Source organism: Sander vitreus, chromosome 11 (genome assembly GCF_031162955.1).
Source record: "Sander vitreus isolate 19-12246 chromosome 11, sanVit1, whole genome shotgun sequence".
Lineage (NCBI taxonomy): Eukaryota > Metazoa > Chordata > Actinopteri > Perciformes > Percidae > Sander > Sander vitreus.
The window spans coordinates 7,227,013-7,240,152 of record NC_135865.1 but is presented as its reverse complement, the minus strand read 5'-3'; the positions used below and the strand labels follow the sequence as shown (position 1 = coordinate 7,240,152).

Below are 13,140 nucleotides of genomic sequence, written 5' to 3'. Positions count from 1 at the left end.
CTTGTATGCACAGATTCTTCTACACAAACAAACCAACAATCACAGCCTCTTCTCTTCCCCTAAAGCTCTATAATCTCCATGCCGTACCACAATTCAGTAGTCCTTAAAAAATAAAAGCACTGAAAGATCTTGGACGCATTATCTGGGGGGAGAAAAAGAGACTGAGCAGCCTGTCCAAAAAAGCACTCCAGCCTCTCCATTAGCTGGAAGAAAAGAGTGGGCGGCTTTGAGGAGTTGCTATTCTGTTGTGCGCCATGAATCACAGAGAGCCGATGTTTGTTCAGTTCCACGGCCCAACCTACACACTCCCATAATTAACCTTCTGCCTGGAAACCCTCTCCCTCTGACGTGTTTGTGCGTGTGTCTGTCTATGTGTAGCATGTGTGTATGTGTGTGTGTGTGTGTGTAGGGTTGACTTCCTCTCTGAGTGGTAGGAGAACACGGAGAGAAGATGGTTTTGGCCCAGATAAAAGAGTACTGTAGTCAGAGATTTCCACTTCAAGCAAGCTCATCCTGCATCTTTTACTCAATATATCGATGTAACAGGGCCATCAAATAAATATCCTGCACCTTTATTGTGTTTGGCGTTAAAGTCAGTCATGTTGCCATCCTTGCTCAAGTGTTTGTTCATGAAGAAAATTGATTCAGCATTCATGTGAGTGCCTGAGAAGTAAATATTCAAGTCCAGAGGTGGAGTTTTCTAGTTTAAGAAGGAATCTGAAAAATGTGTTATTAGAATTTCAAGCTCACTTATTTGTAGCATGTTGACTTTCAAACTCAGGCAAAATTACTTGCTTCCAGAAATGTAGCCAGCAATAAAAAAAAAAAAAAAGTTGAGTCCAACTGACATAACACAAATAATCCAGATGCTCTTCATCTGCTTGTTCATTTCAATGCAATTAAACGTAAAAACTAAACTAATGTAGCAGTTAATAAAGATCATTAATGCATTTATTAGAACATACTTCTAAATTAACATAGCTGTTATGCATACCATATTGCTGGCATGACTATAAACCTACAATAAATATAATATACAGTCTCAGGAAAAAATCCAACATTACAGTGATATGCCAATTTATGCAGCAGGGACTAACCAGTTCACACTTTCTACATGGCAGTCCTTCCAGAAAAATGCTGAGTTTTTTTTGTGATTGTTGCGGGCAAAAATCCTCGATTATGCGGCACATTTTCTTAAAAAATGCAATGGAATATGCGAGATATTTCTGCAATTTTATGCGCTGAAATTGCGGGAACTTGCAAAAACTGCGGTTTCATCATGGCTTCATCGCGGGGTTTGCAGCTTTTCGATGATGTTCACGTCGCGTAATTACGTCACTTCATAACGTTTCCATGGCAACATGGGAAAATGGCTGCTCTTGTGTGAAGTAAATGCAACATTTTTCAACTTTCTGCTAAGATATATGTGACTTTTTTGCAACGGAAATGCGGGGATTATGAAATCATGCAAGCCCCGCATTTTTTGCGCGGAAATCGGCAATTTATGCGGCGAAAGTGCGGCGTATTTGAAAGAATGCGGCCCCCGCATAAATATGCAGACTTGGCTGATTATGCATTGAATTATGCGATCGCATGAACGCGTTTTTCTGGAGGGACTGATATGGGGTGTGTGTTGTAGCTCTTATGGTAAACCTCAGTCCCTATTTAATCTCACACCAGCCATAGATTTAGTCCACAATTCCAATATGTATTAGTCAAGTCTTAGTGCCTTGCTCAAGGTTATTTTGATAGTAATATATCCCTCCTCCTCTTGGCTCTCATCTTACCTCATTGCCAAGCAGAGCAGAGACACAGGCTTCCGAGGCATCACATATAGCTGTGAGGTCGTGACCCCCCTCCAGGGCAAGCACCAACCGACCGCCTGCCAGACCCATCAGCTGCCTGGTCAGGTAGCCAAAGCCTGGACACACAGGAAATGACAGCAAAGCAAGGGCAGAGAAAGAGAGGGAAAGAGAGAGAGAGCAGGAGAAAACGAATGAGACTGGGGAGCACTGCTGTTCAAGCTCTAACTTCCTTTTTGGATATTGATCAAAGAAAAAAAGAGACAAAAAAGGGGGTTTTGAGCATGGATAAGAAAAGGGGTGACTGCATCAGAGAGAGGAAGAGAGAAAGAGAGTGCACTGTGGATTTACTAGGGGGGGAAAAAACCAGCCATAATATGAGCCAGGTTTAATTTTAATAAATGCGGCTTTGCGTATAGGCTCGGACACATTCTTTGATCTTTTTCTCTCGCTTAGGAGGAGGGGAGTTTTAACATATGCATTCAGCCAAACTTTCTTCTCCCCTAAATTCTACCCATATCCCCTCTTCCTGCAATCCTCTCTAACCACCCATGTCACCCCCTTAACAACCAAGACCCCTGCTCTTATTTGAGATCTGCAGGATGGTTTTAGAAAAGCTCTTGGCATGCCAAGGTCTCGATCTGAATACGCAAGTCAGAGGCACAAAATAAACACAAAGGCGTGTGTTTACCTGTGTGTGCGTCTGTCAGTCTTTCCTGCTATATTGTGTTGCATTGTAATGGCAGGGAATATGAACGACATGAGTGAGACTGTGGAGGGCATGCGTTAAAATGTGAATGCATCATTAAAAGTTCCTAGAGAAAGTTTATCTATGGCTTAGAAAACAGAGAATGAATAACTGGGTAGCTGTGGTCAGCACTTACATTTGGCTGTCAGTTTGTATCCTCCCAGGGGTGGAGCATGTCCGTCGACCACATCAAAGCCTGAAGATACCAGAACCACGTCTGGGGCAAACTCGTTGGCAATAGGCATAACCACCGTCCTAGGAAAAAAACAACATCACAACAAAATAATGTATTTATGGTGAAGACTGTATAAGAGATGTCGTATAAGCCTCCTATCTCTAACCAGGAATTGTGGCTTTACTGTATATAGAACACTTTGTTTGAAAACAAGTCCATGCATGCATTTGGGTTTTCGTTGGCTGCCCTCCTGCAGGAAGGCCAGACAGCAGAGATTTACTGTCTCAAAAACACTAACGGCGTGGAAAGCTTGGTGATAAGTGGGGTTAAATCTTATCCTGCTGGCTTGAGGGGCAGTCTCCCTACCAACTTGCTCTTTTTGAAGGCCTATCAAAAAGTCATGCTGCATTTTATTAACAGATACTTTTGCAGCTGCAAGACTGACATCTGGCTGAATGACAGGATAACTGGGCTACAACCAAACATAAACTGCTCCAAAATAAATGAAATATAATATATTCCGAGATAAGGAACCGATGCGCAACTCGCTCAAAAGTACAATCAAAATCACAGAGCCTGATGAGCCAAGTTTTCATGATTTCAAGATACCAATTGTGTGAATATAAACAGTTTTACAATTGTATTTCTACCATATTTCCATTACATGTAACGGTGTCAAAGGATGTGAAGTTCAAAGCTAAACACAGAGAGAGAGAATCAAGAGGTAAAATAAGTTGAGCACTGCGGGCAACTGTAGATGTAAAACTGTGGCATTTCAACCATTGTCCCATATTCTAATAAGGCTACACTCTACCTTAACAATATTTAACACCATTTCTGTTTTTGGCCAAATAATCAGAAAATTGTGAAATAAGAAGAATGACTGACTTGCTGCAGGCAAGCTAAATACATAGTGGCTCTACTATTAAAAGATGTACATGGAGATATGCCTTTAGTATGCTTACTGTCCTTTTGATGATGATTGTGGTATTTGGTGTAACTAGCCGGATATGCTACATGTCATTATTGCTGTATATTTTTAAATTATTTCATGACTTTTCTTTCCCTTTCATGGTTATCAAAGCAAACATCCACCTAATGAGTTTGTATGTACTGTATGTGTGTGGCAGAAAAAATTACAGCATACACTTTCTGAAGTGGAAAGTTTTGGAAATTTAAAGGCAGTGATATACTACAACATCCTTATATAAAATGGAGAAACGGAAGGACACATGTAATTGCATGCGTGTGTATGTGTGTTAAGTATGCAGGATAATTCTAACACTGGATGGGTGTGGTCAACAAGGGCTGTTTATGTTCAACCTTCCTCTTAACACACAGCTGGTAGGGAGGCTGCTTGTGTGCAATGTGTAATGCTCATAAATCCAATCATCAGTGGGGTACTGTGTAATGATTCACTGCAGGTTGTGGCTGGAAAATCCAGTCCGGTTTATATAGTGACCCTGTTAGAAAAACCCCCACCATACAGTATGTGTGTTTTGCACAGAAAGATAAAATTAGAGAACACATAAGATTAGACTAGTTTGAATTTATCAACTTCATTTGTTAATTAAAGAAATTAATCCACTTATAATCTAGGTAATTTAAACATTGCTTACAGAAAAAACAATTAAACAGTTAATGAAATAACTCTAAGTTAGTTTTTTCTGTATCTGGTAAGGGTATCTGTAAATTATGAATTATTATAAATGTCTGATCACTGAACTAGGGTTTCCCGCGAGGCTTATTCGACTTTGTATGAAAGTATAATGTGTCATAGCAATCTGGTTTAGTATGATTAAGGATGTCTCATTAAGTTCATAAATAGTTATAGACTTCACGGATGTGGTTCTCTCGGATTTGCTTAGAGTCTACAAAAGAATGTTCTGGGGGTCTAGGATATTTGGGCGAGTAGTGTTTTTGTGAGGTCTGCGAGTGACGGAGTACCACAGGGTTCCGCCGTAGGTCCTCTGTACTTTGCCAACCTCAGGAACATGGTGCTGGTTTGCAGGCTGTGGGTGAGCAGCGTGCCCTGAACTTTGGAGGCCACCGGTCTTTCCAGTTCTTGTTCACCACCAAATTATAACCCTCAACTGCGCACACCACACCCCCCCCCACCACAACACAACACCCATACGTACACACAGCTGTCGGAGGGAGAGGCGGTAGGTAGTATTAGAAGCTTTTTGGTAGTCCCAGACAAAAAGAATACACAGAGTGCATGTGTTACTGTGTGTTAGCGTGCATTTGGCAATATTTCAGAGGAAAACGTCATGTAAAGAAGATATAGGAATAGGATGGAGCAAACAAAAGAGAGAGATACAGAGAGCAAGAAAATGAAAGAGGGAAAGGCCTTAAACGTCTGGGGGAGGAGTCTAGAAAGAAAACATAAACCAAGACTGAGTAAGGACATGAATGAAAAGTGGATGAAAATGATGTCAGCATTAGGGCAAGTGCACGTCTAAAAAAAAGAAAAAAAAAGGTAACATGATTTATTGTACCAGTTCTGTTGTATCAACAGTTCATCAGCTTTTAATCAGACCACAGTCAACACAAACTAGACAATTATGTGAAATGAACTTAGGGAAGTTAATATTTTTCAGCTCCAGTTTAAGATTTTATCGCATGTGTCACAGGTTTTCTCCCTCTGTCTCCACCAACTCACATTCACACACAGCATTGGCTCAATAACATTTGGGCCGTAAAAGACCCCACACTAAAAGGAGCTGGCCACAGGCGCGCACGTGGGCTGACACACGGCAGCGCAGGGGGAAACCTTGACCACCAAGGATACTTTTAACTACTGAGAGCTCCCCCACCCTCCTCTACTAACCTTGAACACAGACAGAGACAGTTCTGGTCACTCACGATGATGAAAAGTGCTGTTGCCTTGAATAATTTCCATATTTAAGGAAATAAAAACCCACAGTAATCAATTAGCAGACTGGCATAAAGGGAAACCAGCGGTTTTAGCAAAGACTAATTGTGTGTGAATCAGAGGCGTTGTATGTGGAGATGAAAAAGCCTCTCTGTTAATTATGGGAGGGAAGAGTTTACGACTGAGCTGTAAGCTACGGGGCATCCTGAGTGAAGTGTGATGTAAACCACTGCTGGCTCTCTCACAGATAGATCTTACTGTGAGTGGAATTACTTGAGTAAGCATGTAGTGTAAACTTATGTTTACGAATTGTTTGGTTTACCTAGCAACCGGTGCATGTGTCAAAGTATCAGCTGAGGATTGTTGGGTCTGTGTTTGCACGCGTGAGAGAGTGTGTGGGAATGTTGTTTGGTCAATAAACTCCAGCAATTCAGTTCTGCCATTCACAAAGTTGGGGGACCCGCGAGACAGATAAAAAAAAAAAAAAGAGTGGTCAAAATCAAGGCAGCAGGGGTCAAGCCTGACATCATCATGGTTATTTTCTCAGACTTTAAAAACCTCTGCCAAAGTACTTCCAAATTATACATTGATTATGATGACAGACAATAATCAAGATAAGAATCTAACTTGAATCTGTGACAAACACAGACACATGAAATGCAATTCTTACTGCCACCATCACTGCCTCTGTGCACACGCAACATATCTCCCTTTGCACATCAAGCCCTGTTAACGTCGACTGTATTTTATAGACTACTAACTTCACCAAGCTAAACCTCACAATGGGCCTTTTTCCATTTGCTCTGCTCTGTCTTATTACTACTCTTCTGATCCTAATGAGTGCATTCAGTTTTGGGCAACTGTCATCCAATATGATTTCAAATGCACACAAATGTGCTCACACAGGTTAATACAGCAGTAGGTCTTGACGTAGTGGTAATTTTTGGAGCCAAGGAAAACTTCCTCTCTAGAGACTCCTAATCTTTGTGCAATTACTCTAGTCCTTAATTTATCCTTTTCCACATTGTGATTATGCCTTCTAATCCAACGTATTCCAGGTTTCTAACATGGAGGGCAAAGGGCTGAAATGTGGCATTGGTGGTGGACCACAAGCTGGAGATAAGACATTTAGTATTTCTAAACATGTGTTTAGTTATCAAATCCTTAGGTTTCAATTGTTAATAGACATTGGAATAAACTAGTTATCTAATTCCATTTCTGCCAAAAATACAGTACTAGTCAAAAGTTTCAACACAAGTCTGTCCAAACCTTTGACTGGTACTGTATATGTTATATCTCTTTAATAAAAAGAGTGTAAACACATTTGAGGTTGAGTTTCTGTTATGCAAAGGTGAGACAGCAAGTTTTTTAGTCAAACAATCTGCCACTATTTACCAAAGATAATTACCATTACCAGCTAATTCCTTCATTTTCAATGATTGTAAAGTATTATAGGGACAGAAAGCATCCAAACCATGAGTTGTTAACATTGGAAAGATTCAACCTCACCCATTCAGTAAAGGGCCAGGTGAGGAATGTAGACTGTCCCTTAGAGGGAGCAGTGTTCATCAGACCAGTCAACAAAAGGTTAAACTACAGAGCTTCAAGGCTTTCCCCCTCCGTTCATAAAAAAAAAAAAAAGAGTGGAGGAGCGCGAGAGAGGAGAAAGAGAATAAGAGAGCGAAAAACTCACACACGCACACTTACACTTCAAAGCCCTGTCATCTGGCGCTGCGGAGAGCTGGTTTGAATTAAGTTTAATTCTCTCTCTTCTTTCCAAGTTCATGGTAGAAGAGGGAGTGAGAGGAGGATGAGGAGAGAGAGAGAGAGAGAGAGAGAGAGAGAGAGAGAGAGAGAGAGAGAGAGAGAGAGAGAGAGAGAGAGAGATGGTGCTTCTGGTTTTCATTAGGGCCAATTTTCTTATCTTTTTTCTCTGTGCTTTCTGGAGGCTCAGACTTGATCCCCTGCAAATGCAACGTGGCACAGGCCAGCGGAGGAATGGGAAGGTGCCGGCTGCAAGGCACGCATCCCCTCCCGAAGACAAAGAGGGAGTAAGGAGAGGACCACAACACACAGATAAACAATGAGATTGAAAGAGAGAAAGAGAGGCTGTGTGTATCAGGTGTCCATGCAGATGTGTCCGTCTGCATGTGGTTGTAAATGTGTAAGCACATGGATGTAAAAGCTGCATGTGTGAGCATTTGTGCATCTGTTTCTCTGTGTTTTTGTGCATATTCATGCACCTTCATGTAAGTTTAAGACAGGGCCTTCTGCATTTCTATGAGCTTGTGTGCAGCATGTGCATTTGTATAAACACATGCAGTATCTGTAACTGTGTTACGGTGTGTGTGTGTGTGTGTGTGTGTGTGTGTTTGTGTTTGTGTGTGTGTGTGTGTGTGTGTGTGTGTGGTAGATCTATGAGCTGACTTTTGTGTGAGACAGTTTTGCTGCTGTCCTGTGGGGCCTATGAATTGTCCAATACTACTACAGCCTCGGGGGATTAATGGCACCAGGGTCTGAGGTGATACACACCCAAACTCTCTTTTACTTTATATCTTTGGACCTCCTTCATAATTCTGATTTAATAACCTACAATTACATAAACAGAACACGCAAACATAGTACAAGCCTCTCTCCACATGCATGTTTACTCATGTGGGTGGATGCACCCCCGAACAAACACAGATATCAAAACTACTGTATAACAAAGCAGTTTAGTGTTAAGAGAGTGGTCTGGTTTAACTAAAGCACAATGCGGTACTGACTAACTTAAAGATGCATTATTTGGCTCAAATACAGATGGAGCATCTCCAACAATGCCCTTATAAGAGTTAAAGGGTCACTCCACCTATTTTGTACAGGACGTTCAGTGTAGTCATCACAATGAGTACTACACAGCCTGTGAAAACAGTTGTGTAATGTTTTCCGTGGCTCTGGCTCTCCAAAGTTTGAAAGAAAATAACCCTGACGATGTCATCAGCGTTATCTCATCTTGGGCTTAAGACCTAAACCTTTTAACCAAAAGCCTGCATTTAGTGCATTATAAACTGGGAGGTGTGGTGTTTGAAAGAAGAGGACATTTAGGAGGCAGTAAGTGTCTAATGAAAGATGCTATTGAGTTGCATTACAATAATTATTGCAGGATCCTAGGTTTTTTCTAGCGTGATCCACATGGGGACTAAAAGTCTGGATATCTCAGCCTCCGCTGTATCAATTTTGACCTGTCTTTTTTATTCTGTCTCTGGAGAGTAAACCAACTTTATGGAAGTGCAATACTAAATAGTTTGTATGTGTTACTGTTCAATGGTATTTAATTTGTGTGAATAATACTCTGCTTTGTGTATCAATATAGATGGAGAGAAATAATATACCAACTTGTGTGTGAGGCATACTGCACTGGCTACTGGCTTCAGTGATTATACATACATGTCACATGTCTGTAGTATGATATATGTATATTATGTGGTTGTCATCGGTCTGTATGCACACATGGGTAGACAGAGGAGGATGAAGGGGGAAGAAACAATAAAAAGTGAAGAGAGGGGGAGTGAGAGCACACAGGGGTCTGGGCTGCATTAACGGGCTAAGGTGTGCTTCCGGGTGCTTGCGTGCGGAAAGCTGTGAGAAGACTGTGGCCTGTCCGTTTAGTGTGCTTGGCTCGGGCCAGATGGACACACAGTTGCATACATGGGTTCATCTTCAAAGAGTGCTGGAACCAATCCAGACCTGCTCCTTACCAGCTGTTTGAACCAGAGGTGTGCATGAGACGTGAGACGTCTGTGGTAACTCCATGTCTGTATGCTTGTAGGCCTTTTAAGCGTGTGTGTGTGTGTGTGTGTGTATGTATGTTTTTTACGTGTGACTGTGCGTGTGTGTGTGTGTGTGTGTGCGTGTGTGTGTGTGTGTGTGTGTGTGTGTGTGTGTGTGTGTGTGTGTGTGTTTGGTGGAACAAGAACAAATGGGATCATTATTGAGGCAGGGGGCAGAGAGAGAGTGGGTGAAGGGGAACAGTTATTATACTGCTATTTGATGATGATAAAACTCTGCCTATTTGTTTCATTACAAAGTCTGATGGAGCAGTGCCAGTCTAGAGTGGACCTAATAGAAATCAGGCTTTGCAGCTCCCTACGCAACAGCCCCCAATAGAACATTTGTCAAAGTATGTACTGCTGAGCCTTCCCTCCAAGTCACTTTCAGGGCAGATATTTAGCATTGCAAAGTAACTAAATCTACCGTAAGACACAAACTCTCTCTAAAGTAGCAGATGTTATTGTGTCTTACCTAAATGCAGCCAGGTAGTCTGCATCACCCATGGGAGGTTCCAGTCCTCCAGTAAAGGCCATGTTCACATTGAAGCCTTCACCTGCTCCACTGCCCACCTAAAATACACACACACACACACACACACACACACACACACACACACACACACACAGGGTTACTTTGTGCAACAGGTGGGTGGGCAGGCAGAGAGACAGACTGGTGTTCCTTCCCACCTCGTCAGGTGCTCCACTGCCAGGGAAGAAGTTGCCATCATCGTAGCGATGCAGTGACAGGTAGAGAATACTGGGGTCTGCGTAGAAGGCCTGCTGGGTGCCATTACCATGGTGAACATCCTGGAAACATCGAAAAGGGACTGGTTAGGGCAGAAATCGTACACAGCGGGGTGTGGTGTGAGTGTGGGAAAATGAGTGATTAACACTGGAGACATAACAGCAGCTGTCACCAAAAGGACATCAAATGATTTGGAATGAGTTTCACAGAGACGGGACAACCAACTCCTGCACCTGCACCAGGACTAACTGAATGACACTCAGAGACTGCAATACTGCCAGACAGTCAAGTCTGAACCTCAGCTGCAGTCCGTTGTGATGTTAAAGAGGGATGGTCAACAGGATTCAATAAAACTCAACTTCAAAAGTTCTTTACTTTTGCCAGCAAGACAACATCTATTAAATGACCTCATTGACTATATCCCAAGAATGCTTAAAATACACTGATCCTAAAAATGTCCCTGTTGGCTGGAGTCGCATGACAATGACTTTGCTAGCTGCACTAAACGTCCCCCTGTGACAGACAGAGAGGAAATGAAAAAGCCCTTCAAAGGCTTTTGGTAATGGCCATGGCCAGCCAGGGACTCCTAGACATGACCGAGGCTTTGTCATACCTTCTTAAAAATTACTTTGTCCCTTTTTCAAAAGAGAGACAGTGTCTGACCTAAATAGCTGATATTTTAAGCTGATATATTATTTTCTTCCTCTCATAACAAGTACACTATACAGGTTGCGGACTGTTTTGGACCCAGTGGTCTAATGGGCATATATATGTATTTCTGGGTTTCTGTGGTTTATTTTACAAGATATCCTGCCTACCCATTTCTGAAAAAAGAAAACCTAATGAAAACACACAATGTAAATAAGATGTTCAACTGCCACCACAACGGCACTTAGGTGTGAATTCTCTAAATAGATGGTTATGTATCAAGCAAACCATTGCGCTGTATTTGGTACTCACCCAGTCCACGATGAGGATTTTACTGACATTGAGTCTCTGCTGCAGCAGCTTGGCTGCTATGGCGACTGAGTTGAAATAACAGAAGCCCCTGAAAGTGGACAGTAACGAGACAGTGCTATTAACTTCCTGAAATCATCATATTTACAATTTTGAGCAATATACTTAAATACAATCATGACATTAAAGTATATCTGACATTAAGGTACAACACATTAATGTATGTTGTGCCGAAATTAAATAGAAGCTTTAATATTTGCATATACTATATTACAAAATGGAATGCAAGTTGTCTAGAAGGACGAGGCTAATAAAGCTTTTTAACGGAAGTGAGGGAGTAGGAAATTTCAGGGAATTGTATGTCCTGAAGGGAATTGAATTTACCAGAATGATGAAGTTATGGAGAAAGGTCTGATAAAGTTGCTGTTATTCAGGCTAGAACTGATCTTTCTCTTGCTCCATTTTCCAATGTACTTACATAGGCGTGCTCTCCTCAGCGTGGTGTCCAGGAGGTCGAACTACAGCAAAACCATTCTGTCAGGGGAAACAAAAATCAATCTAACGATACATTTCCTTTCTGAGTGGTCAGATGAGGATGACAACACAAATCAAAAGCAAAATTAATTCAGTCTCATGAGCTTACGTCTATGTACAATGTGCGTCCGTCAATACCAAACCATAATCTTCTCACCACGATAATTCTTCAAAGAAAATGTCACCGTGCCTTAGTTCAATATTTAAAAATTCTCACAGGCAGAGAAATTCATAAGCGTGTGCATAACCATACACAGAAACAGATGCTTACATCAGGTCAGTTAAGGGGAGCGTTGTTAAGGCAGGGGCCTGTGGGACTCCCAGCAACTGTTTTTGGGGCTCCCACTGCTTTGGGGGGACATTAGATAGATGTTCGGGCTGATGTAGAGCGAGGCAAGCTGGACTAATGATGTTGAGTCAGCTGCTGTGGATTAGCAGCTAGCCGAGAGTTTATTGTAGAGACAACGGCCTCAGCTGGTTTGAAGACACTCAGTTAAAGCGGGCTGCATAATACAATATGTACGTAGGTGTATGAGAGACGAGGGGAAGGTGGATTGTTTCTCCACGCACAGGAAAAAATAACAATGGATTAAAATAGGGAGAGAAATAGAAAGCAACAGATGGAGTGAGTGACAGATGTGTGTGTGTGTGTGTGTGTGTGTGTGTGTGTGTGTGTGTGTGTGTGTGTGTGTGGGGAGTAGAGTTATAGCGTTCTGTGGAGCTCAGAGAGTTGTTGGTGCAGGTGGAATTTGGTCATTTTGGCTGTGGAGGATCCACAGAGGACCATCTGTACTGTATGTGTGTAAGCATATATGTGTGTGTGTGTGTGTGTGTGTGTGTGTGTGTGTGTGAGAGCATGTGTGTGAGCGTGTGTGTGTGCGTGTGTACACATGTGTATGCATGTGTTAAGATCAGGTTAAGCTGAGGGCAAGTCAATGCCTGTGAACTTGAACCACAATTGAAGCAAATCCATATTCGTCATGTCTAGCGTTTTTCCTCCTGGAATGTGTGGTCCATTTTATTTTCCTATTAAGCTCTGATATTAGCAATCACAAAATGTTCTATAGAACAGACCATTCGTTTTTATAGTAATTGTGCCCACATGCAAGAGGTACTGAATGGCAGCACATATAGTCAAAAACATGGCGTGCTACTGTCTCTCAGAGGAATGTCATTAGTCTGTGGTATGTTGGTGCTAAGCTAACGCTAAGTGTGACGGCTGCTCTGCAGGTGGCTGTGGTGTAATGCCAATAAAACAGGCCTGTTAGTGGGGTCTGTTGGCATTTGCAGTGGCCGGGCCTCCCTGCTGGGTTCAAACAGTAAGCAGCCATTGCCACAGACACAGGAAGGCTGGCTGGCTATTGGGCAAAGCGTGACGGGGGTGGGGATGTCTGTCTGGGAGGTGGTATGGTGTGGTGTGGATGGATAGTACAGCACTGTGAGATGATGTACTCATAGTGTTGGGTGTAACAAGGTTTAATTAATCCATTAG

The 13,140-nt window shown here is 42.2% G+C and overlaps 1 protein-coding gene across 6 annotated transcripts in view; it reads right to left on the bottom strand.

The window, feature by feature from the left end:
• The window catches only part of hdac4 (histone deacetylase 4), a 130,101-nt gene that overhangs the window by 11,524 nt on the left and 105,437 nt on the right, over positions 1–13,140 (bottom strand). For all 6 annotated transcript variants that reach the window (XM_078263246.1, XM_078263248.1, XM_078263249.1 and 3 more), the window contains 6 exons: positions 11,593–11,648; positions 11,118–11,205; positions 10,100–10,219; positions 9,885–9,982; positions 2,687–2,805; positions 1,788–1,921 (listed from right to left, as the gene is read on the bottom strand). In XM_078263246.1, the coding sequence (XP_078119372.1) occupies positions 1,788–1,921; positions 2,687–2,805; positions 9,885–9,982; positions 10,100–10,219; positions 11,118–11,205; positions 11,593–11,648 (615 nt within the window). The remainder of the gene's footprint in view (positions 1–1,787; positions 1,922–2,686; positions 2,806–9,884; positions 9,983–10,099; positions 10,220–11,117; positions 11,206–11,592; positions 11,649–13,140) is intronic.